This window comes from Gallinula chloropus (genome assembly GCF_964237585.1).
Source record: "Gallinula chloropus genome assembly, chromosome: 1".
In the NCBI taxonomy this organism is placed as follows: Eukaryota; Metazoa; Chordata; class Aves; order Gruiformes; family Rallidae; genus Gallinula; species Gallinula chloropus.
This window is the reverse complement of record NC_140085.1, coordinates 15,932,850-15,959,792: the sequence shown is the minus strand read 5'-3', so window position 1 is coordinate 15,959,792 and position 26,943 is coordinate 15,932,850. Positions and strand designations below refer to the sequence as shown.

The 26,943-nt window shown below is 36.8% G+C and overlaps 2 protein-coding genes across 2 annotated transcripts in view; one reads left to right on the top strand and one right to left on the bottom strand.

Moving 5' to 3' along the window:
* The window catches only part of COG5 (component of oligomeric golgi complex 5), a gene marked incomplete at its 5' end in the record, with an annotated part of 188,219 nt that overhangs the window by 20,873 nt on the left and 140,403 nt on the right, over positions 1 to 26,943 (top strand). The window lies entirely within an intron of this gene.
* GPR22 (G protein-coupled receptor 22) lies at positions 13,474 to 14,775 on the bottom strand (the record flags this gene model as incomplete). The annotated part of the gene is made up of 1 exon (XM_084273999.1): positions 13,474 to 14,775. The coding sequence occupies one exon, from the start codon at positions 14,773 to 14,775 to the stop codon at positions 13,474 to 13,476; it is 1,302 nt and encodes a 433-aa protein (XP_084130125.1).

Here is a 26,943-nt window from a genome sequence, read left to right as displayed (position 1 = left end):
TTTCAGCACAAGCTTTAAGTTAGCATGACTTGAATTTACATTTCCCAATTTTACATTGGTTTCTGTTAATGTAGCTTCATTGTTTCATTGCTGTGTCACAGTTTTCCAAAGTCATAACTGTTCTGTTCTCTTGAAATTTAATTTTCTAGAAAATTAATCCACGTATAATTGTAACGGAGTGTTTTCTTGATGTCTAGTTTTCTTTAAATGACCATAAACATGTTTCAAATTTGCCATGTTGAGTGAATTATGAAACTCTTTTTTCATGCTAACATTAAGCTGCTTTTTGGTTTTGATGAGATTAGGCTTTTAGCTAGAACTACTCAAAGAATTTGATTTTGCTGTGTTATTAAGCATTTGGTAATTTTAGTCTCAAGTATCTAGACCTTGTCAGAGGGCTGTTTGTCAGATACTCTGAAGTGAATTAAGTACTCTGCTTTCTCTCTCTTAGGTGTTGACCTGTTCCTGAGAGGTATGTTAGGGATGCCCCATTAGTGAGGCTGTGCAAGAGGTTAACTAGAGTGTGTTCCGATTGCCTTTTCTGCAGCACTGGATTATCTCTAACAGTATTTATCCTGCTTCCAGGTGCATCGGAGACTATTTTTGTATTTTGCTCATTCTTGCTTCCAGTTACAGATACCTGCACCTTTTGTTACTTAGGTTTCTGGAAAGCTTTGCTCTTTCTATGTCCTTGTCATCTGTTACTCTGAATCTGATTGTTATTATTTAATTATTAATGTCAAATATTATTATTATTGTTCTGATCTAATGTGTAGAGCTTTGGTTGAAGGCTACTGTTTCCCTGAGCTAGGCCTCAGCAGGTGCAAGGTAAAACCTGGGACCTGACAGTTCTTGATTTATTTCCATCTAACAGCTCAGAGGACTTCAGTGGGAAAGGAATGATAATGGGCAAGAGCTAAGGAAGGGAGATGTGGTGGACTACCAAAAAGTGTTATCTTTTAGGAGAAGAATTAATGTCAGGACAGCAGAGTAGCTGCACCAGTCATGCAGCTGATAAGTTACTATGCACTTAAACTCTCTCAAGTACTGGCATGCACATGAGGCATGAATAGAGTTTGCCCTGGTAGCACAGTCAGTTCTGTGTTTGAGATTAAGCCTGTACTACTTATTTCTTAAAAACACTGAAAATACATGTTTTTTATTGTCTGCTTTGGTAATGTCTGGGGCTTTGAGACTCAGAGGATATATCTGGGGTTTGTAGTCCCACATGGGTAAAGCTGAAACAGAGGGACTTGGGATTCTGACAGAGGGACTGGTTGGAAATGAAGAACAGGAGGAGTGATGGAACAGAGAAGTTGTGAAAGAAGGTCTTGGTAATTATATTATCCTATTTTTTCTCATTAATGAGTTTCAGCCAAATCTCATAAGGTTGGGTTTTTTCCGAATTTTGTTTGTTCATTTTGCAATTAGTGAATTTAAATGTATGACTCTCAAATCTGAAAACTGTACTTATATTCTGTTACTCTAATTAAAAAATTCCCCTTTCTGCTCTCTTCTTGAAGTATCTCTATAGACCAGAGAGGATTTATACTAAACCTGTGTCTGTTTTGCTGTTGTGGAGTACTTGTTCCCTACCAGAAGGATGGTACCCCTGCTGGTAAGGGTGTTTGGACCTTGGTTTTGCTTTACCTCTTGGTCATTTCAAATATTTTAACTGTACATTTTTTATGTTAGCTAGGATGTGACATGAGAGCAGAGATACAAAAGGATTTGGAAGAATCAGTGACATAGATAATCTTGTAGTTGTGAATGCTTGTGTCGAGCCAAATGCAGAATAAATACAGCTTCAGGGTTTGGGTGGGTTTTTTTTTTTTTGCTTTTTAATTACTTTGAAACAGGTATGATTATGTAACTAATTCAGAACTCATAACATCTTTGAGCTTTGTGACAGAGTTTTCTGTTGGTGGGGAATCATACATGAGAACATAACTAGAAGTAGAAAGGAAAGCTATGGGTTTCTATTTCCAGATGTCATACAAGAATTATCAAGACCCAAAGATATGTGTAAGCTCTGTCTGCCTTCGAATCAAGTAGCTTTTTGTGCACTGATTTTAAAAGTTTGTATTAGTTAAAAAAATAAAGATGCATACTACAGATGAGGGAAGTTGGATTATACAATTACAAATAAGTGAACTCAGGAAGGTCAGTAAAGCAGAGAGAGGTCATCTTAAAATATAGTATTCTGAATGTATTTCAATGGATATAAAAGTTTAAACAGTTAAGAGCTAGGACTCATAGAAAAGATATCAACCTGGATGTCTGTGTATGTTCATTTCTTCTGTTTACGTAGTATGTAAAAGACAGTACAAACTCTTCAAATTCTTGCCAGCTGGTCTTATCTCTACAATATATTGATAATTTACAAGATGCAAAAAGATAATCTTTCAGTGATTCACAGCTAACCCCTGTCACTTTTGGCTGAGAGAAGAGGAAATTGTTTTAAATTCTTACCCTTGGTGTGCACCATTTTTATTTTGGTGCAAAATGGCAATTTTAGGTTTCAAGTAGGTCTGCATGTGGACTGACTGAAGCCCAGGTAGGAATTGGCATATATAATTCTCTCTGTTCTGCTTTTTCTGAGCATTTATGTACTTGGAAATTCAATAGTAAGCTCCAGGCTTGTTCTCCCAGAACCAGAGTAATGTTCTCTAAGATGATCGGACTCAGTGGTTTTAGCTCAATAGATAATCACTTCCCCATGGGAAGGTGTGGAGAAATGTCACACTTATTTTTACTCAGGGAGTTGGCTGAGGGTAGCCGGGAGGCTGTGTGCTTCCTTTTGTTTATCTGTGGCCAATGCTGAAATCATTTGTTCAGTGGTCAAGGAAATAACACTGTGAAGCAGTTCATAATATTGATCTTTTTCTTTCTGCTGGGACTGAAGAATTTATTAGTGCAAACCCGGGAGTGTACTGAAGAACAACATGGTTAGTTCAGAAATAACACTTTGGTATTGTGTAAGCTTCTGATTAAACATTTTTGTGTTTGTTTGGTTTTCAACAATCAGATTCAGAAATAGTCAGAATAAAAGTGGATGAAATGGACAGGTAACTTGTGATCACCAAGGAAAAAACTGAGTATTTGATTAGAATGCTCACCAGAATGTCAAATGGTGGTAGCAAGTCATATTTAGAAGATTTCATTGGGAGTAACCAAATGAGAAGTTACAGTAGAAGTATCTGTAAATGCATTTAAATCAAAATGCCAGCCAACAAAATCCAGAAGATGCAACTTTCACAACCTGATGAATTCAACTGGAAAAATGGAAGCATTGCTGTCTAAGCATGTTTCTGAAATGTGTGGAAGAATGGTGTTAGGAGCCTAGACTACTTGTCCTCTATGGCCAGTGGTAAAAAATTACCAATTTCTTACATAGCAATTATCAACAAAGAGAGAAATACTCTGGATTCTCTTATAATAAATACACTTACTGGATTTGGGAGTTACTTCTTGCCATAGTGGCAAGTTGTGATGCATAGGGCAAACCGAGAATAGGCCTAGTGTTTAATGTTTCATTTTTTAAGAGTTAATTTTCCAGTGCAGAGGATTTTCTGTTCAGTAGGTTGAACAAACGTATTTAGACAAACTCAAAAGATTACTGACAACACTGTACCAGGTTGTGAAATACTGGCTTTTTGGCAATCAAGAAGGAGGTTAGTGCTGGCCAAAGGCTTGTTCAAATGCAGTGACAAAGTAAAGAGAACAGCTCTAACTGGAAAACAATCTATAAACACAACTGAATGTGTTGCAAGTGTAAAGGATAGGTATAATATATTTAAAATATTTCAGAAAAAAAACATGTCTGGCAGGCACCAGAAAGATAACCTGTCATGGAATAATCTTATACAGGTTTTCAGATTGTTCATAAAGATTTAGAATAGGAGGATTTTTCAGTAAATGCTCTTGCTTTATTATTGGAGGCAAGGTGATTTGTTGCTCCATAAAATAAGGATTTGATGTAATCCAGCAATAACAAAGGCGGATGTTACACAAAATACTGACTTCCCAGAGCCATTTGTTTGTAACTCCTTATTGACGGGGGAAGGGGAAAGTCCGACTTCTGTTGTTCCAACATTCAGAGGGAGAAACAGGGTATTTCTATTGAAATCACAGTCAGTTCGACTCAAAGTTGCTGTAGAAAAATAGTACAGAAGTTGAGTTCCTTTGAAAGAAGAAATTGGGTCTGTAAAGCTGAATTAATAATAACATTTTAATGGAAATATGTGTTGTCAAACAAATTCGTATGTTTTGATTACTTACAGAATCACAGAACGTTAGGAGTTGGCAGGAACCTCAAAAGATCATCTAGTCCAACCCTCCTGCCAGAGCAGGATCACCTAGGCTAAATTATGTAGGTCATTAAAGAAATTGGATAGATTCAGTATAGGTTTATTTTATGTGCATCATCTACAATTTAGATAACGTGATCTCCTTTAATGTATTTTTCACCTAAGTATTTAAGACATCTTCTCACCTCACAGTTGCTCTACATTCTTGGTAGATAATTTTTTTACATGGGGAGCTGGAAGAGAGGAACAGAGGTAACGTACTGGTAGTTTTCTATGGGTGTACACCTCATCTTAAGGCAAAGAAGGAAAAGAAGCAGCAATGAATGGGCTGAGCACCTTGACTGGTCAACGTGTACATATAACGTGCTTTTTCAATAATGAAAAAAAACCCCAACCCAAAACCACGGTCTTGGATTTTACAAATAGGTAAATATGGTACAAAACTTCTGTAAAGCACTGGGAATGGACTGCATCCATGCTGGGATTGCTTTACCAATGCTGTTTCTGTTCTAGCATTCATGCGGCTATGTCAGGCAAATTTGTACTTCTACAGTTGGTATAGGGAATTGTGCTGTACACACAAAAATGTAGTTTTGTGGATACTTGTGAATAAATGCAATTATACATGTCACAGTAGGAGATTAAATGGCTTCTTTTTCTTGAAGATTAAGACTGTAGAGGTGCATTCATGGGGAGAAAATAAAGGGTCGCAGAAGGGCTCTTTGATTAGCAGAGAAAGAAATAACAAGAGCTAAGGACTGGAAAATGAGGCCTAGCGAATTCAGAAGTATAAAATAATTGAAAAATGAGATTGTGTACACAACTTTGTTGTAATTCTTCAAATAAATAACGGGTGTTCAAATCTTGAATGTAATAACCAATTTTATCCTGTTCATTTCTAATTAAAATGTGAGCCAGTTCAGTTTAAGAAAAAAAAATGTCTAACCAAATAGGAATGAAAAGAAGACTGAAGTCCAATCTTTGTTCAGGTCCTGGATGGGAGCCAGTATTCCTGTAACTCTCATTTTTGCCTTGCCTTAAAGATCAGTGAAGGTGTACTCTACGTAATACAAAGTAATGAGTAGCTTAGAGTAATGTTTAATTCTTTACACATAGGAAACAGCTTTAAAAATAGGCAGTTTTCAGAGGAGTGTTCTTTGTCTCTTCACTCATGTACTTTCAAGTATTAATTTCATCAATAATTTTATGGACTCTTCGTGGTTATGGTTTGAAAAACAAAGTAGTCCAGTCTTTTTATTTGTTTACCATTCAGATCCAAGCTTCCATTGCTCACCAAATCTTGATTACTGGCTTTTTTACCTTAAAGGTGGACCCTCTTCAGCTGAATAACAGCATGGTCTTGTATCTCTCTTCATGTGAAGACCTAATCTCATTAAGGAAGGAACATCCCATTATTTTGATAACATACTGTTTCTGTGATAGATTGTCTAGTTTCAAAGATTTCCTCCTCCAATTTTTATCTAACCTGACTTGCAAACTAAAAATGTAGAAACTTGAGATTTTTGACTGAAATAATATTGGGACATAATAATGTCTCAGTTGCTGAATCAAGTTTCCCCACTGTGGTGGGTTAATACCAGCTGGAGACCAGGTGTCCACCAAAGCTGCTCCATCGCTGTTCTCCTCAGCTGGACAGTATAACAAATGGCTTGTGGATCAAGGTAAGGACAGAGAGAGATCATTCACCAGTTGATGTCACAGACAAACCAGACTTGGCTTGGTGAAAATAATTTATTACTAAACAAATCAAAATAGGATAATGAGAAAAAAATAAAATCTTAAACCCACCTTCCTCCACCCTTTCCTTCTTCCTGGGCTCAGCTTCACTCCCAGTTTCTCTCCCTCCCCCCTCCCAATGGCACAGGGGGATGGGGAATGGGGGTTGTGGTCTGTTCATGGCATGTTGTCTGTGCCACTCGTTCCTTCTCAGGGGGAGGACTCCTCACACTCTTCCCCTGCTTCAGCATAGGGCCCTCCATGGTCTGCAAGTGGATATCTGTTCCCCCATCAACCTCCATGGGCTGCAGGGGACAACCTGCCTTCTCCAGGGCTTCAGGGGAATTTCTACTCTATCACCAGGAGCACCTCCTTCCCTTGACCTTGGTGTGTGCAGAGTTGTTCCACTAACATCATCTCACTCTCCTCTCTGGCTGCAAAATCCTCCTGCGTTTGTTTTTTTCCCCTTCTTAACTCTATTTTCCCAGAGGTGCTACCAAAGTCACTGATGGGTTCAGGCTTGGCCAGCAGCAGGCCAGTCCTTGAGCTGGTTGGCATTGGTTCTTTTGGACATAGGGGAAGCTTCTTGCAGCTTCTCACAGAAGTCACCCCTGTAACCCCCCTGCTGCCAAAACCTTGCCACACAAACCCAATACACTCACTTGTGTTCTGCTTTATTGAAACTGGTTCTGGAATCTGCACTGTAAGCCATACAACTGAGGCAAGGTTTGTCAGAAGCTTCTGAATACTTTAAGCTTTTAAAATATATCTTTAGCTTCATGCCTTTTTTTGAGCTTTATCCATGTTTGACTGCTGTGTAGCTCCAGTTTATGGGCATATAACCTCGTACAGTAAACATTTTTAAACTTAAGAATTTGTTGTTTTTTAAACATAGAAAATGAAGTGATCCACTCAACTTGGAAATTTCTTATGATTTGATGTTTGCTTGATAACTGTTCAGAAGATTAATTTATAATTCAAGTAACACTCCTGCTTTTAGTACTTGAAGATACACACGTGGAAAGCCTATTATATCTGAAAGAAAGTCTGTCATGACATATACCTTACTTACTGACTGCAGTAGCAAATCCATATGCTACGTCTTACTTTAGCTATACTGTACTCCATATATGTGCAGGTTTGTGGTATTTTGACAAAACACAAAGCAAATTAATTTTCCATGCCAGTTCTTTTTGGGTTAGGCATTTAGCCTGTGGAAGCCACTGTTGTTACTGAACCATGTCACTTTGTGAAAAACCTTTGCTTTGCCCACAAATTATTTCTGCATCTTTTGTTTGGTTCCTTCTCATTCATTGATAGGTCTCACTTGCGAGCTATTACAGCTGTTAGCAGGAACGATAGATCTTCCTCTGTGTTTTACAACAGCAGTGCTCACATTCACCTCTTGTTTTGTGCTGACACAGACATTGCAAATAGTGTTCCTTTCCCATTTTCTTTTTCCTCATGCATGCTTTCCACACACCGGTAAATGCAACCTGAAGCACAAAGCATCACTGATATTTGTAATAATTTACTAATGTGGAAAGCTGGTTTTTGGTTTGGTTTTTTTTTTGTTTTTGTTTCTTTTCCTTTTTCCTACTTCTCCCTCCTTCTCTCTGCCTTTATTTGCGACAGAGATTTATGAAAAATATCTTGAAATAAGATTTGGAAGAAAACCATGGCACGGAGACGCAATAGGTTGTCATCAGTTATTGTGCTTTTTTTTCCCCCTACTAATTGAGTTTAAATTGAGTTTAATTTGGTAAAATCTCACAACAGATTGTGAAAGATCCTAGTACGGTTGAAAGTAAAGCTGTTCTAATATTGCTCTGTTAATAACAGTCTGACATAGCCAGAGTGACAGATTTTACAGCAATAATGTTGTTTCAGCAGTGACATTGATTTGTTTATCAGACATGGTATCAAGTTAAACTGTTGCGGGATAGGGTAGGAAGTTAGAGATCATAGCAGGGTAACGGAAACCAAAAGTATATTTCCAAAAACCCAGCTTGGAAGGGAAACAAGGGCGTGCTGTTTGCCAACAGCTTTGTGCCGTCAGCCTGCCCGCCTGCTTGCCTGGCTGCGCAGTGTCAGGAATGGAAATGAGGATATAGAAATGTTTATTTTCAAAGGATATAATTAAGCTATAAAAAATAAATTATGTTTTAATAATTCCGGGTTCTGTACATACCACCCAACTTTCACTGTACATCTTGGGTTTGGTTTTTTTTTTTTTATTTTAACTGAATTTCTTTTCATTGTGTGAGAATTTCTTTATAAAATAGGAAAACAGCTGATACAGAAATCTATAAAGTAAATACATGGGAAGATATTTCTTCCGTTCTGGCTCAATTTATAATGATCACTGAAGTGTAATTTTAGCAAAGAACATAAAGATGTCTGATGGTATTTCTCCTTCGATCTATTACTCTACAAAAATAATTATTTTGAGATAAAGAAGCAGTAATTAAAAACATAGTGTGATGGTGAAACACATTTGAAGCATTGAGAGAAGCTGAAGTTATCTGACCAATACTGATTTGAGGGAAAATTCAGTAGCAATTTAAAAAATTTATCACTGAGAACAGGTATCTAATAACATTCTTTTCAGATCTCTTCTTGGAATGCATGTACTCTGTATGTATTTTGTACTTGGTAAAATGTGTAGTTTATCTCTAGGAAAAGAGGTGGTAGAATAATGCTTGCTTGTGGTTCGCTGTGTATAATTTGTTAAATCAGAAGCCTTCTCTGGAGCTGCTGTTCGTGTTGTTCTCCCCTCTGCTCCCAGCAATTTTAGCAAAACCGTGTATCACACTCGATGATGTGAAGATAAGTTGTTCTTCTATTTTTGTTTCTTATACTCTAAGAAATAAGGTTAGCATTCTTTCCATGGCAGGTGCATGTTGCCCTCCACCTTTCTGTGGTCCTAATGCCCATAGCTGCAGCACAGTGGTTCCTTCCACCTTCTGCCCTTTATTCTTGACCTATATTCTCCACCTGTATTCTCCATTCTTCTTCGTTAATGCTCACTGAATCTAAATCAGTTTTAATTTTCCTGTTCATCAGTTATGTCTCTTTTTCTTGTTTCTTTCTGGGTTTTTTTTCTGATTTTTCCCCCTCTTCTTTTGCTTTTTACCCCCCCCCCCCCCACTTTTTTCCAGAACCCCATTTGCAAAACATAACCCAAACCCTGTGTTTAATTTTGCTTCTTGAATTGTAAGAGTATTCTGTGAAGTAGAAAAAGAAGGTAATTACAGAGTCAGATTCTTCTCTTCTGTTGGTGTAAGACAAATAAATTCAGTGATATTGCTGCAGAATGTGTGAAGTGGGAGTGGAATTTGACTGTTACAAAGCTGGAAAGTTTTTAAGAGAGAAGCTGTCCTTAGCTATATGTTGGAGGGATTTGGTTTCAACAATGAGGGAGGAAAGGGTAAGTTGGTGTATTCTGTATATTTTTTTTAATACTACATGGAAACTTTGCTAAAAAATGCTGTATTCTCTCTTTTTAAAAAAGGAGTTTTAATGGCAGTTGGTAACTGAAACACTTTCTTCAGAGGAAAAAAACATATGTCTGAAATGTTCAGCTATCAAAGAATTCTGATGACTAGTTCATACAATATGTTGAAAAAGAACTATGATATACGTAACAGTTAGCAGAAAATTTCTTCCTTTTGCTCAGGTAAATTATATTGCTTGTTGAATATATTCATTTAAAAACAACAACAAAAAAAGGTAGTAGGGCAGAGAAGGCATTTTAAGTGTACTGGCCAGTTCAGGGGTTCTCTTGCCAAAACCCTCTCCACATAAATAGGAACAGATGCTAATGTTGAATTCCACTTTTGATTTTTATGGATGTACAATAATTATGTATATACATGTGTGTATTTCTGTACCAATGAAGGAAGAGAGGTATATTGATCGAACATGAATCCGGAGGCGTATGTTTTTAATCTATTTAGAAGCCACTGAAGTGATTCCTATTCCTGTGGCACTAATTAAGTATAAAGAGAACTTCTGACCATGTAGCAGTGCCTTGTAACCTGTAAAAATTGTTGCCAAATTGAAACTGGATATATGGGATGAATTTACATTTCTGTTTCACTTGCTTGTAATGTATTAGGGTGTTAAGGTGAGCTTCTTCATTATTCTAATAGATACTAGCACTGTTCTCAGTTTTTTTTGTATTTTTAGTGTGGGCTAACCCCATTTTGCAAAGGAAATGCATTTGAAGTTCAAAGACAGTATAGATGCTGGCTAAGACTTAAGGAACAGAGAGCGTGTGGAAACCATTGGTGGTTGCTTGTGTTTCTGTGAAATTAATATTTTGAGAGTCCTGTACAATTTTGCTTGCCTTAGGCTGAGTGGTGTGAAATTTAATTGAACTAATGACTCACTGTGATGAGATCATTTTTAAGAATGTAGTGGGCTTCTTATTGTACAATACTATAGCATATATTTGCCCTTTTCCTCCAGTGATGCTGTCTGTTTTTGCATTCTGTTTTTGTCTGTCAAGCACCCACGGCACACCTTCCTATCCCTCTTAAAATCCCCTCCTATATCTGCAGGATCTACATTGTTCTTCAGTAGTTACTCTTTATTTTGTCTTGTTTGTGGTTAAATCTGTCGTCTTTGTGGTACAGGTCATTTATGATTCTGTTCTGCAATGACTCCTGTGTGTATACAGGGTTGCACGTATCCTTACTTGTATTCCTCCCTGCTCTATGCAGCATTTTCTTCTGCAGACCTCAGAGTGTACTCCAACATAGTATAAGTCTTTTTTTTTTCCTTATTTAATGAAAGATGAAGAATAGCAAATGTAAAAATGAACTTGCTTATATTCTTAAAGGCAATCAATGACTGTGATCGACATAGCCTTTAAAACCTGACTTAATCTCTCTGACTAATTCCTAGGCTGCTTTTTCTCTTAGTTATGAAGCACTAGTTCATTGACTTTGACTTTCTAATGAATGAGCTTTTAGCACTAAACATGTAATTCTTGAGGATTCATTTAATGTAAAAAAAGTAAAGTCATGTTGTTGAGAAACCTTTCAAGTCTGAAAGCTTTTCTTAAATTATTATTTCAAATCGGACATGATGTAAGCTGACTTATATGTTGTGGTCATTATGATTTTTTTTCCTTTTTAAATGAATGAATAATATTTTAAATTGATTTAAGAATGCTTTATTGGAAGATAAGTAATCAGTTAAATCATGTTATGCCATTAGCCCTGGACATCCCACTTTTTCCTCCTTTTACTGTTCAGAATACAGAGTATAGCTAGGCAGAGAAGTGCTACAAAAAAAGAAAAAAAAATGCTTCTTTTTCTGTGCATATTTCTGTTCAGAAGAGTTTATTCCTGAAAGAATGGTTTTTGAAGTGATAAATTTGGAACATAAGGGAATAATAAAAAAAAGCTTCTTGCATAAATCCAGTAATTTTACTTCCCCCCCGAAACCTCTCAAATAAGATGAAGGATTTCAATTATTGTAGGAAACTAGGGATAGCTTGGATGAAATCAGCACTATAAGTGGGTACAGTTGAATGCAGACGGTGTTGGACTAGCTTTTAGGAAAAAGTCAGTGAAATTATGTTTGATTACATGTTACACAGTAATTTTAGATAATGAATTATTATCAAGTAGATAATAAAATTTCTAGGTGGAATTTGGATGATTGTAAGTGGCTGGTCTTTGTGGAATATGGAGCTCTGTTCTGGCAAGCTAAGGCACGAGCCCAAGTAAACTAAGGTACATTACAAGTAGTGTTGCTTTTTCTTAGCCACAAAACCAGTTTTGGTAACGTGTGTAATTATTAAGTTAATGATGTAATGGAAAATAGGTTTTTGCTCTCTTAAAACCACACTTCTCTCTTTTTTTAATATATTCAACTTCAGAAAAGAGCCTCAGAAATCCTAATTTTTCATGTAATACTTTAGACAAACTATCCTAGACAAGGATATGCTCTGCTCTTTATTTTATTAGAAGCCAAGACTTTCTGAGAATTAGCCATTTAATTATACTGGTAGCTGGTGACAGACTGAGTAGTTTGTGTAACAAGTGAAACGCTAGCTGATTTTGCAGTTTTTTGTTGTGTTTCCCGTCCCCCCTGTAACGAGTAATTAAGTAAATTAATGTAGCCACTCTTCATTGAAATTACGTTTTTTTAAAAAGCATGCAATGGTGCAAAACACACAACAGACTTTGGTTTGGATGAATATTTTAGTTTTTCCTTACAGTGCTATGGATGATGATGACCTCTTAAAGCTTCTTGATTCTTGATCGCAGGTGTGAGATGAAACAGAGAAAGAGGATGTAGACTTATGGTATGCCATAGCTGTCCAGGAAATGCAGAAATAGGGTAGCTAGCAGTGTTGGTGGTAGTTTGTGACAAAGCAGTTGCATGGCTAGAATGGAATATCATTGATGGAGAAGTGAAGTCAAAATAATACAAAATTATTGAGGGTAAGAAAATGATCATCTACTTTAGCTGTGGCACTTGACAGCCATATCTGACTATGTAGATAGATGGTGTGAATGCAAAATCTCTGCGTAAGAGGTGCCCATGTCACACTAGAGGTCTAGCTAAACCCTTTAGTGTGAAGATCTAAGCCTTTGCACAAGAATGGCTTGGTTTGTTGTCTTTTTAGCACCAAGCCCAACAACCTTGTCTGGGATTTTTGCCTCCATTTAGCCTGTCTTTCCCCCCTTATCCTCGCTACCCCTCTTCTGTAATTATTCGGAGTTGCATATTTGCTATGTTAAAACTGTGGATCTGAGATTGTATACACAAGACTTTCCTTAAAAGTACTGTCAGTTTTTAGACAAACATGTTTCCCTTCCCCCGCTCTGCCCCTCCATCAAAAGGAATTGATTCTGTAGGACACCATGTAAATGGCTTTGTCTATAAGTACATGGCTACTGCATGCTGGAGAGATTTGAAGTAAATAGCTACCTCAATATGAGGTCAAAATGTGTGCAAGTTGTAGCTGTATAGCATTCAGGGTATCTCTGATCGATACTGTATGAATTACATTTAAAAATACCGTATCATGCGAAATGCTGCGCTTGTGCTTTAGAAAAGCATTCCCGAGGGGAATCTTTCTTTAAAAATTCTATTATATTTACAGAGAAACTGAGTCATACCGATGTTTTCAAAAGTTTGCACTTCTTTAAGGCTATTTATTTTCTAAAAAAGAGGACTTGAATATTTTTTGACAAATATACATGTGGTGTTACGCTAACAAACGGCCATGCAACATATATCTTACATAATGAAGAAATTGAATATACAAGACTTACTCTATTTAACATAGATACTGAAAATTTACAGTCTCGCCAACTGTTAAAAAAAGTTTTTCTTATTTGGCAGTATTTTTCTACAGTTTGTTCAAATATTCCACTTCATGTGTTTTGGTGAATACTGAAACCTAGTCAGTGACAACCTGAGGTACTAAACATTTCTGCCTTACTTCGTTGTCTTCAAAGGTAATCTTTTTGTTCCTTTTAGGCTCTATCCATGAGTTGTGTATTACAGCGTTATTTGGCATGGGATCTGCTTCCACTATTGAAACAACTCGCTTTTTCATCTTACTTTTCAGAACTTTCTGAAACTTTTGCCTTGTGAATGCATAAAGTAGAGGGTGAAATATAGTTGTTCCGTATGCCATTACTAGAAAACATAACCGCAACTTTACCAAAAGGTCACTTGGGCCCAAACATAAGATGGTGGTGTTTAAAACAGAGATGGGTGTCCAGCAGAGGAGGAATGTTGAGATAATCAAGAGGGACATTCTGAAGACTCTCTTTTGACGTTCTCGTCGCTCCCGGTGCCGTTTTACAGCTCGGCGTAAAGCAATTATGACAGACACAGAAGTCCTTACGCCAAAGACGACGTTTCTTCCTCCACTGCTGTGGGACACATCCGTAGTCTCATGCTGAGTGGTCAAAGAAATAGTTTTTTTCTTTCTGGCTTTCTTCTTTTGTCCCGTTGTAAATCGTGTACCAATCCGAATATTTAGAGCCTGGAGTATTTTGGTGTATGTGATTAGCATTACCACAACAGTGAAGAAAAAGATTGGAATCTGAACCAGGAGGTGGTAGTACATTCCTAGCTCAGTGTGGTACTCGTTTGTACTCACGCACAAAAGTGTCTTGTTTTCCCAAGTACTCGCACTTCGAAGACTGAAAAAGTTGACTTCGATGAAAGGAATCAGGAAGGAAAAAAGAGAAATGATCCATATTGATGTCATCAATATCACAGCCCTTCCCATGGTCAGAATTCGATTGGCGGGTTTTACAGAGATGTCGTATCGGTCCAGAGTGATAGCAAAGACGTTGATTGCAGTGGAAACGCTTGCGAAAGAGACGCAAGCCTCGTGGAAGCAGCAGATGAGAGCAGTGTTACTCTCCAGTGAAAGCAGAAGGATAACTATAGTTAGAGGAATACATCCCACACAAATTATTACATCAAGTACATGAAGGTTCATTGTAATTATGTTACTGACAGAATTGATTAAGTTGGATTTCATACAGTAAAGTACCAGCACGGTGAGGTTGCTGCCAAGTCCCAAAACAATTTCTAACATCAAAAATCCAGTGAGAGAAACTTGAAAGCTTAATGGATATGACAGTGGTTGGTACATGTTGGTGTCGATGTCATCAATGGCATCTCGAACTGTAATGTTAGATTCAGACTGCATGTTGACTTCCAGAATGGGAGAGAAACACATTCTTTTGTTGCAGTTGTTTTTTCTCCTGAAAAATGAAATAAGATATGGAAGTATTTTATTTCTTTTTTTTTTAACACTTAATGTAGATACATGCTAGGGAAAGAGGAGGGAGGAAAAGCATCCATTCTTATGAGAATCTTGTTTTACTGTATTTTTAGACCTTTGGTTGGCTTGAACTCAAAAGCCTGAGGATGTAGAATAAGGCCTTTCCTTCTTTAAGGAAAGCAGGATTTGTTTAAAAAAAAAACAACCCAAAAACTCAACAAAAAACCCATGTGAAAAGCTTCCACTTAGGGAGACTAGGCTTTCTTTATCGTGCTGTGGTTTTTACAAGGGGTCTGTTTGTTGAATAAACTGTACTTGTGCTTTTCCTTTGTATTGTGTTGAGGGTCATTTGAGAAGACTGTTGTTAAGTATTAACAAATTAGTAACAAAGAACATTTTAAAAAGGCTCTTGTGGAAATTGAAAACGATAGGAACATGGAGCACTATTGCTTATGTGTCATAAAAAGGAGACAAATTATTTATTGCAATTTAGCAGCCTCTTATGAAGAGTTTGCAGTAGTGTCACAGGCTAAAACTTGAAGTTCTGTAATTCAGCAGATTTTTACAGAGCTTGCAGACTGTTTCACTTCTGTCTTTGTGCATCCCTATCTATCAAACTTACCACTGCAACAATTTTATACAAGTATATATAATTTCAAATGCAAAACTTCGGTGGTTTTGGGGGAATGGAATTTATTATAAAATTACTACATTTTTTTTTCGATTGTATATTCAGTTTTGTCAAGAAATTGGTGCCTATATGGAAAGGAAGAGTATTTTTACTTCAAAATACATTTAAGGGAATAATTCTAGAAAATACTACTTTCTGTTTGTTTGTATTTTTAAAATGCAAACTGCAATTAAATCCAACAGATTTATATGCATAGCATGTTTGTTTTATGAATAAGTGAGGTTCAAAAAAATAGTATTTATTTTATCTAGATTTTTTTAATCTGGTAGCTCATCTGCTTTGTTTTACACGTGCTGGTAGGTTGCAAAAGTAGTATCTGCAGGTAATACCTGATGTTTGTATTATTTATATTGAGTTTGTAATGAAATGTATAAATAAAAAAGAGGTTATTGAGTTTCTTGTTATGATACTTTAGAGGTTTTTTGGGGTTTTTAGGTAGCTTTAAATTTAAGAGGGGACATAGTTGGCATGAAAATAAATTTAAATGCGGACTTTTGTTCCATTCTGAATATGTTAAACATGGATAGCATTAAGGTGAACAAAAATGGGCTCTTTTTTACTGAAAGGATGAATTAAGCACACTTGGGATACAATATGCAAATGGATTTCATCTGCAGTTCTGAAAAGCCTCAATTGCACAATACTATTAATTGCAAATTGTATGATGAAAATTCTTGGTATGCTTCAACAGTTATTTCACATGTGCCTCTTAAATACAAAAGATGTAAATTAGAACGTATTAGTCTCAGGTGTGAAATGAAACAAGAAATATTTCAAAAGCTTTGTGTAATTTCTAATATAGTCAACCTTTGTTAGGTTTATATTAACCCTCAGGAACATGGTTTCCTCTGTGTATCCTGTCCTGGCTGTGAATGGATTTCAGGAAACTGTTTCATGCGTTACTGGGTAAATGGAGTTCTTTCATATTAGTAAAAGCCAGGAGGAAATAACAGCAGATCTACTAAAACAAGTGATGTTCTTACTCTGACATTATGTCAAGTGAAATTCTATGAAATCAGAAAAATTCAGATGTGGTAAGTCTCATGAATAGCTTAAACATCACCCCCGTCTTGCAAGGATTAGATTTCAGTTAAATAAAAGCAGAAATGTCAAGGCAGGGAGGTAAGGTACCCAGAGCATCGCCCTTCTGGACAGTGCTGGGTCCCTTGCAAAAGCTGAGCAGAGGTGGGGTGCATGCAACTGCTGACCTACCTGTTCTCTGTGCCTCAAGGGCCTTTCACATCATTGCAGCAGCTTGTCATAAATTGATACATGGTGTCACTGACAGATATTTGACATGCACTGTAACCTGGAAACCGAGGGGTAGCTGGGCTCTTATTTCATTCCTTGCAGATTTTTTTTTTCTTTTTTTTGATCCAGCACTTCAGCAGCAAAAAATTCTTATTAAACATGGGGACTTCTTAATTGCCTGAGATACTTCTACAGACCAGTGCATCATATTCTGCGTGTCTGTTCTGAGTTTCAAGCCAGCAATAACAAATAAAACGTCTTTTAGGTGATGTTAATTTCTTTCCCCTGTTGCATTTTTGTAGCAGCCTGTCTTTATTTTCCAGGTTTTAAAAAAAAATAATTTCTGATCTCAGTGTTCAGAGTGTATGTAGACATCCTTTAGTTTACAGTTGCGTCTTTCTTTCTGTAATATTCCTGCTCATTACTTTTGAGTGATGGCTTAGTCAAAGAAGTTGCTATACATCATAAAATCCAGTTCATGTGCTTTGAGAGTAACCATGAGTTACCTAATTTGGTTTATTTTCATTTAAGGAGAATACATAACAGACCGTAAAATTGAGAGAAAAATATCCATTAGTCATTATGACAAATAAGTTATTTAATGAGTAGTATAGAAAAAGCTCGGTTAAACCCTTATCCAGCTTGCTGGTGAAGTATGCATATTCTCCTTTTGGGAATTCATGTTTCATTGTTTCTTCATGCATCAGTTGTTTCCACAATTCTGGTTTTAAATTATAAATCCCTCTTTAAGAAATGCTCACCATTTTAAGAATCAATCATTGCATTCTTCTTTTAATAAAATCTGAGCAGATGTGTTAGTCTTCCATGTATATTGTTGAAGTGTCGTGCACATAAATGGTAATGCAAGTGTGTTCCATGTTTTGTTTCTAATTCCTTTATGTCTTAAGAATACATTTTAGTGATGCATCCTGCTGCTTGTAGGTCATACAGCTAGAAAGATACCCGGTCACCTGCATTCTTCATACTGTCAGTTGTAAAACTGATTTAGTTGCTGCATGCCCTTGTGAAGGGGAGGAAAAAAAAGGTTAAAAGTAGGGCTTGTAATTTCCAAATAAAGTAATGCATGAATATATTTTCTAATATCACTTATTTAATGAATAAAAGATGTCTAAAATCGGATCTTATAGATTACCTAGAAAATCAGCTAGTGTGTTCACTGTTTGCTAGTAAAATCATGTCATTCTTCTGTCAATTTACAGGAATTTAGGTCTTTGGACAAGTTTCCTGTTCTCCTAACAGGGCAGGTTACAAAAAACCCCTGACTAGAAGCAGTAACTGTTGGATGTAGAGTGTCTGTGACTGGAGCTAGAAAATGTAGTTTTAGAGCTCTCGTGAGCAGGTAGTTCATACATGCAACTCTTGTCTTGTAATGAGAAATTGAGCAGAGTCAATGAGCTTGATAGGAAATAGGATTTTATTCAATTTTCACCCTGTTATAATTTCCTTTCTTGAAACAAATGTTTAGCAAACCTGTGTTTTTTAATAAATGCCTCAAATGTACAGGGTAATGAAAGAAATAAGTTTAAAAAAAAACCCACAAAAAAGGGGGATTTCTCGAGCAATCAGAGATTAGTCACATTAGCCAACCTTCATAAAGCAATAAGTATACACTAGTTACTGATCCTGCATAGAGTAACTGAATAAATCTGTAACATATTTAACTGCCAATATTTGGAAATACTGCTGAGGGAGGAAAAAATTACTCCCGGTTGCATTATGTGTTTTTTTTCCCCAGTACTGTATTAGCTTAAACTGTACTCTCTTTATGTTGTATGAACAAAACAGGTTCCTAATATTCTACAAGACTTTCATACAAAATAACATTTTTCTACCATTGTGTTTTTAATGGGGAAGGGGAAACAGCATTGGAATATTTCCTCGCCTCACATATAACAAGATTCTAGCGATTCATGTAAGTTGAATCTGATCTCTTTTTTTTCTCTAAATTTTTTTGCTAAATGTTTCTAATTCTGTATACGGTAATAAGGAACAGATCTTACCTCCACTAAAGATTTGATAAATTCTTGATGCAGGTGAAGCAGTTCCAGGTTGGAGGGATTCATTTTGTTCACTTGTTAGCAGAGTAGAAGGGAAAGAGGGTAATAAGCATATCTTCAAAAAATGACCTTAATGAAAATTTGTGCCTGTACTGTGCCATTGTTTCAGCATACTGCTAATGTATACAACTGCTTTAGTTCTGGTTTACAGGCTGCTGCAGTCTCCCACTCTTCCTACTGTAGAATCAATAAGCATCTGAAAATACATAATGAAAGTAATTTAACATACTGAAGGCTTCTTGTCTCCAGAGACACCACTGAGATTGAAGCTTTCTAAAAAAGAAAAGCAGCGCTTCTGAGAGGAAAGCTGGCGATGGGCAGCTTTTGCAGAATGACAGCCTACCTTGTCGCTTCTCCTCACTGCAGAGAGATGCAGTGCATTCACTAATTGTGATTGGTCAGTGCTGTTGGGCTTCAGTTGTGCTTCATATATGGGATTGATGCCCCCCTCCCCCCATTTATATAAGGATTCTTTTCTAAAAGGACTAAATTTACAATTGATTTATGAATTCTGGAATATATTAAGGGTATGCCAGTTTTATTTTTACCTTTTCACTCTTTACTTTGTGTACACTGGAAACCACATGACGCTGAAAAAACCCCAGGATTAAACGTTTATTACTTAAAAAGCTTCCAACAATCTATATTTGAATTTGCCTACTTTACATTTGTGATTTTTAAATTTATTCCTTTTTTTTTTTATTATGAGAACATCTCTGAAATAAAACTGCCTCTTTGAGCCACGCTGAATTTCACCCCATATCTTTATATGCAAGTGAACATTTAGGTCTTGTCTTGAATAAATTATATTCAGGACAAGTTGGTACCTTTAGGTATATTAGGAAAATTTCTATTAGGATTCACAGAGAATATTCAGACCCTTAAAATGGGTTGATATTTCAGCTTAATTCATGAAGCAGAATAGAATGATTTTTACGATCCATCACCATGTGCAATGTATGTATAGTAGTGTAGGCTGTTAATTTTGTTGAAATGTTAACTTCTAAAAAAAATCTTGTATCTTCCACATGAATTTTGCTGGAGACTTTGCAGGTTTTTGTAAGGACATCTTGCATGATGTTCTTGACCTTCACTTTGCAAGAGGCAGGGGCTGTCTTCATTTTCACTTTCTTGTTTTGTGACTTGTTTCCAAATCTATTCCATCAGTATGAACAATGCTTGCAACCCCTTAATGAGGAGTACAAGAGGTGTAGCATAATATCTGTTTTAATTAGTACTAACACTGAAATAAACCATGGAAATAAATTCATCATACAGCCCAAAATAATATTTTTTGATAAAAGATCAGCTTACTGAAGCAAGTAATTTAAGAATAGCTAAGATGTTCTGCTGATAGCTTTTAATCTGAAAGAAGTGTGGGGTGTAGGGGGCTTTTTTTGGTTGTGGGGTATTTTTTTCCTCTTGATTTTACAGATTTTAAAAAAATCATTTTAAAGGTCAGTAAAGTACTGAATATTAAAGTGTGGTTCTTACAGAAGCGGCTGAATTAAGATGGCAGTTTTGGTCAAATTTTGATGGGGTCCTCTGATTTTAAGGTGTTAATGCAATTATAAAATGCAGTTACGTAACTCAGAAGTGTGCATTTCTTCTCTTTACTTTTTTCTCTCAGACAGCCATCCAATACATTATTTATCTTTAGGTAACAGCATACGTTATTTATTTTTAAAAATGGCTACTACACATCCGTCTCGTGCGCTTCCTATTCTGTGCTCCTTGACATTCAGAAAATACCTAAGTAAAGATTGCAGAAACTTTGAACAAAGCTCAGTGGGTACCAGCTGGCAATGCTGAGAGGGAAACGATAGAGCTCTTTGAGCTGTCTCTGTGTTGTCTGCCTCCCAAGAGCTTCAAACCAGCAATACCAGCATAGCTCTTAAGGGTGACGTGATAAAGAGGATTCCTGAAATGAAAGCATAAATACTAATATATTAAAGAGATTTACTTGCTTCACTTTCAGTATGACTTAGGATAAGTAGGGAAGCCTGTCTAAATTTAAACAGATGAATCTCCATCTCCCTTTCTAATTCTTCAGTGTGTGCCAGAATGAAGATGGAGATATTGGATGAGATGTACTGTTAGAAAGAAAAAGAGGTACACGGAGGAGGATTGTAACGGGATTTTGGATATAGGGTGGACATGTGGTCTATCTGCAGGCAAAGGGGTCACAAAAGACTTCTTATATTACAGGAGGCGACAATGACAAAAGTTTTTTTCTGCAGAAAGTGTTTGTGAGGAATGATGAGGAGCTGAGTTGTGAACATATCAAGCTTAAGTTTTCTGGAGAGAAAATCAGGAGAAGCAGCAGTACCATATGGAGGCAATCAGGAGTAGGTGGATGGATAGACATGCTTACAAGCCATTGCTGTGCAGCTGCTAGTTAAGATGGTGTGAACAGATGACATCATCCTCAAAGGGTAGATCAGGAAGAGTGGGCAAAAAGAGCCTTGTGCAGACACCCAGCATAGAAAAATGTGCTGTTCTTATACCTGTTTCTATATCAGTACAGAATGAAAGAGAAAGGATTTGACTGGTATTTTGGGTATTAGGGGTGTGAAAAGTGAGGTGCAAGGGTAGTGAGAGGGTAGAAATATCAGGGAACAGTAGGAGTCTTAAACCAGTGGATTGGTGATGACAGGCCTTAGAACAGAGAATGGCAGCACAAAAGGAGATAGAGACCCAGAATGTGACAGAGGATAGAGCTGTGAAGGGTCGAGTCTGCTGAGTCTGATGCAGAGAGGTAGGAGCTTGAAGCACAGTGGAGGAGGAGGAAAGAGAGGCATGTGCAAGTAAAGAGACGCTGGGTGCAGAGGGGTAGAAGTCACTGTGATTGCCACAGCACGCATCCCTGTAGTACTTTTGAATTTGAGGGTCCTAACTGTTACAGTATGTTGTTCTGTTTTGCTGAGAGCAGGAAGTAAAAAAACCAACCAAACAAAAAAACAAAGGAAGTTTTTGCATATTTCTTGGTGGTGTTTTATCTACTGTCCTATTTTACTGACACAGGGAGTGATGTCCTAGCATCCACTGTTATGGCAGTCTGAAATGGTAGTAGGTCATTTATAGATCTGGAGGTCTAAACTCTGCCGGTGAGTGAGTAAGATCACCCTGGATGAAGTGTCTTGCACTGCAGTTTTGTAAAGAAGCATTCTTTGTGAGATCATAAACATCTTTATTGGCACAGTTGGGAAACTCTGTCCGCTTACTTCCCTTCTCCATATCACTCTTTTTTCAGTTTCTATGATTATCTTCCCTGAATGCTTCAGCAGCACTTTCTGTTACTTTCTTTGAGCTGCACGTCTTGTTTCCTAGTTTGAATCTTGCTGCTCATTTAGTGGCTATTTAGAATTTTGCTGCTTCTGGGTCTAAAAATGTCATCTGTTCTCATATTTGCAAGAGACTTGGGCTCCTAACTCATACATATTTTTCAGTGACACATAATGTTTATAACTTAAGTCACTTTTGGAAATTAATATTGGGTGGTTTTGGACATCTTGCCCTTGGATTGTTCTTCAGCATTATTTGTGTGGTACACCTGCACAATTCCAGCTGGGTAGGTCCTCCTGTACCTTACACTTACCTACACTGAGCAGTGTAATGCCCAGTTCTAGGGTATGTCTTCTGGATAATTTATTGTTTGTATCTGTTCTGGGAACATGTGATCCACATCCAAAATATGTTTCTTACCTTTTTGCATTCCCCAGTAGTCTGTTAGGCTTTGTTAGACTGTTGTTGAAAATGCTGTAACTTTCATAGTATCAGGGAAAAATGAAGAGCAGATCATAGCAGTTTGTGCCTGGGAGTTGTGCTGATGTGCCCTTGTTACGCTGGATTTGTCAAGGTGCTCCGTTTTACCCCACACGCCTTGCTGGCCTGGACCGTGCTGCAGTGTGCTTTTACGGTGAAAAGGTGTGAATCTGACTCCTGTCCAGTACACGAGTGGTAGTTGTGAAGGGTTTTATTGTTGTTCAAGAGTGATATTCTGAATAGATGACAAAAACTCTGATAGGATGTGAACCTAAGTGCCATTCTGGCTCTGGTGGTAATGCAGACTTTTCTTTCTTTTGACACAAGTACTTTATTCTCATTTCTTTATTCTATCGAGAATAGTTCTAAGGCTGTTAGTCCTTTTCTGTAGTAAAGACTGACATCCACAAAAATAATTTTCCATTCACTGTCCTATCCTTAATGCTTTTTTTTTTCTTTTTTCCTTGATTATTGATTGCTGTACAGCTTGCTTTGTTTTGGTATTGTTATAAAGACTTCTTTAGCTTAAGTTGTGAGGGTTTTTTTTCTATTTTTAGCTTCCATTTTTCTGTTGCTGAAGACATTCCTACACATGGGACATCGTTGATTGCTGTTTCTCCATTTTAGAATTACTTCCATAGATTTAAGAAAACTGGGGTTTTCTATAATTATATACCATTTCATTGTGCTTCTTTTTGTATTCGTAAAGGTATTCACCTTTGGAAGCAACACATAGACAAATATTTTTAAACAGATGTAAAATATATTTGAACCATGTAAAAATATTTTAATATTATATTTTATGTAGTTTTAGGTATGTAGTGAATACATGTTCATTTTGAAAATGTGGAGTTAATGTTAGCATAGCAGCTCTAGTACAGAAAAATTACCTACTTACACTAAAGAATAAGAATGTCTTAGAAGATTCATTTGGTTTTGTGTAATTGTTAGACGTAGGTTATTTGTTTTCCATGTTAGTTCAACTATTGACCTTTTCAGCACTGAAAGTTCCAGTACTCATGAGGAAATGTGTAAGTTACAGAATGCCCTTTAGCAATTAATACTGAAATTGTATCTTCTTTTAGTTTTGAGGTGATACCAAAGAAAAAAGCACAAAGCCAATGTCGGTTATCACTCTTCATATATAAACAAGTCATCCTTTTCGTATCTTAACAGTAAATTCGTTTTAGGGATGTAGCTAAATTATGAACCTGGTGCATTACAGGACAATTATTTCAGCATTTTAATAAAAAAGGAAAAAAGGAATATCAGTTATCTTTAAGAGAGAAGTATGGCTGGTAAATTTAATAGTAATTTGAGTAACATCAGCCTGACTCCAGCTTTTTGCCATGGTTGTGGTTTGTCCTCTAGTATAAACATTCATAATGAATGTGCTGTATCTTGTAGTAATTACTGGCAAAAAGTGTTAAATAGTCACTGTAAATTTCAAGAAAACATATCATTTTTGTTTAAAAATTGCAATATTGCTGTTTCTCTTTCATTAAAATTGCACTTGGAGTACTCTAAGAACTGAGAGCTTTCTGCTTTAAAAAAAATTCTTAGTCCTAAGTTGGCGGTTGCCACTGAATTTTAGCGAGGGCTTTCATTATTATAGAAAGGCTTTGGAGTTCTGACATCGCATCTTCTGAATTACTTCAGACATACAAAGAAAAAAGCCACCTGCTCGTGTTGTTTGAGCTTGTGAAACTGTGCCTGAAAGAATGCTGATTCCCTAAGTCGGAAAGAGTTGAACACGATAGCTGAGCTGGAGTGCTGACACTGTGTGGCTGCAGAACGAGGAAATATTGCCTCCTGGTTTGAAGTCCCAGGTGGTTGCTTACCTTCCTTTCATCAAAATATTTTGTGTGTTGGAAGAAATTTTCAGTGTCATTCCCTGCTGCCTGGGTTGCTGCGTTGCCTAGCATCCCAAGTCTTAGCTCATGACGGTGCTGTGCTAGGTGTATGGCAGTGTGGCATCAATATAAACATTTCAGTAAGCTTTGTGGCTGGCTTGTTACACTGAAGTAGATTAAGAGGAAACTGAATGCAGGGTTTAAACTTCAGGATCTGGTTCAGGATTCCACACCAGATATTCTTCATCAGATACCCTCAATGCTGTGGAAGCCATGCCTGGCAATGTGTGCAGGGTGTGCAGCAGCAGGAGCTGTTACAATCCCCTGATGATGGAGTTTTGTTACACACCTTCCTGCTTTAAGATTCTTTAAGTGGAACTGCTAATTTAAAACAGAACAAGAAAACAGGAAGATCTCTAGAGTTGGTTATTTCATAGATATCTTAGAAAGACTTTGTTTCTAATAATTTTTAAAAATAGGAAGGCAATACAACTTTCTCTTAATTAAGACTCAGTGTTCACGTGGCATGCCTAGTAGTAAGCGTTCTCCTGGATGAAATGAAGAGTCTAATGTCTTATGATCTTAACTGCCCTTTGAGTGAAGAGTGAACACAACACGAATAGATATCACAACATAAACCGTGTCCCTTGATCACCCACAGTGTAAGGAACACCACTACACCGAGTTCATGCACCAGTCTCATTCAGTTACCCTCTTGGTTGATTTGGTGCAGAAGTACTAAGAAAAGCATGTGAAAAGGACCCAGTAGGCTTACAGCCTTTAAAATCAAACTTGTGACTACACAGGGTAACTCTGTATATTTTTGTATAGCTGTAGGGACAGGAGCTTGCTTTACCTTTGGACAACAAAGTAGAGTCCATGGGCAGTAGTTAAACTCCCCCTCTGAGCTGTGAATGACTGCTGTAAGTGAGTAGAACCCAGTGTCAGGCCCCCCTGTTCAGTTCAAACATAGGCAGTCATTCATAGCAATCTGATAGCGGCGATATTCTTCACATTAAGTTCTCAGAACCTGAAAAATTGTATGAAATACGGTGTGTTTTCTTGTCTGATTTTTTTAAATGATAAAGCACTCTGTCTTCCCCTCTTTGCCACCTTAGTTCTTGAGTTATTATTTTTACAAGGTTGTTCAGGGAAACTGATAGAAAATCTGTTTTTGTAGTGCCATAAAAAGACGTGTGAGAGAAGTTTAAAAGTAATAAGCTATAATGATAAATGCATAATAGTAAGGAAATTGAATTGAGCTAGCGCAGTGTGCTGGATTCACCATTTCCTCTGGTAAAAAGAATATTCATTTGATTGATGTGCCTGTTGATCTAGATTTAGATTTGTGTTGATATTGTCTTCAGTTTATTTTCTTTCTTCCTCTGTTGTTGGAGCGCACTAGTTTCCGTCATTTGTATCAGTAATATTGTTTAATTTTTTATTGATTATTGAAAAAAAATCTCATTTTCTTAAGATAATAAATGAGATAGAAAGATAATAACCTTGATATTTTGTATTTAAAAGAAACCCAACCCATACATATGTAGCTCTAGAGTCTAAAATACCTAAACTATTTAAAACGCATACATATGCATCTATATGAAGAACTAATTTTATCTATGAAGCTTTCAAATATCATGGATTTTTGTGCCTAAACCAGTTTCATTTTTTCCTATCTCCTAAAGTATTTTTAACCTCACTGCGTGATTGTTGTATTTGAAATCACTTATTGTAGTACTGAAGCAAGCCAGAGCTAGTTTGAAAAATGCTTTCATTTGCTGTTTTTGGGGTAAGGCTGAGAGCCACGGTGTCAGTGGTGTGTCTGAGGAAGGGAGCACTGGTTTGCTTTGTACATGCCTGGAAGTGGTTTTGCAGTCATTAGGCTTGAAGCCTACATTTTATTTTACTAATAAAATATTGAGAAATTGAAAGTGGTTGGTGGAGACGGTTTTGTTGCACCGATAGATTATGAGGAAATGCACGTTTATGGAAAAAAAAAAACCTTGTCAAATTTTTCAGCAGCTTTCACTGATGATCTACTTAATAAATTAAAACGTATGGGTAGAATGAATTGTAGTGATAGAAGCTATAAAATGTAGTTAGGTTGGGAAAGAGGAAGAATGTTATTTGCGTTATTTATGGATCCTTTCAAAGTGAGAAACTTCAGTATTACTGGGTAGGTTAGCAACTCTGCAAATTGATACCTATGGTTAGGAGTTCGTTGAGGAAATGTGGAAGAGAGAATATAGCAACTGCTTCAGCCTATCAACAGGAAAACCACGTGAGTTATTACATGCTGACTCTGCCCGTTACCGTGCTGTCTTTCTAAAAGAGAAATTGCAGTTCTGATACAAGCAAAGGTCTTTTCCAGTCCTTGCTCTTTCCACAGTAGATAGGGAGCTCAGTAAGAAATTGCTTCCCTGGAGAGACAGCTGAATATTGAGGAGAACATTATTTCTCTTATTAATCAAGCAAATTAGTT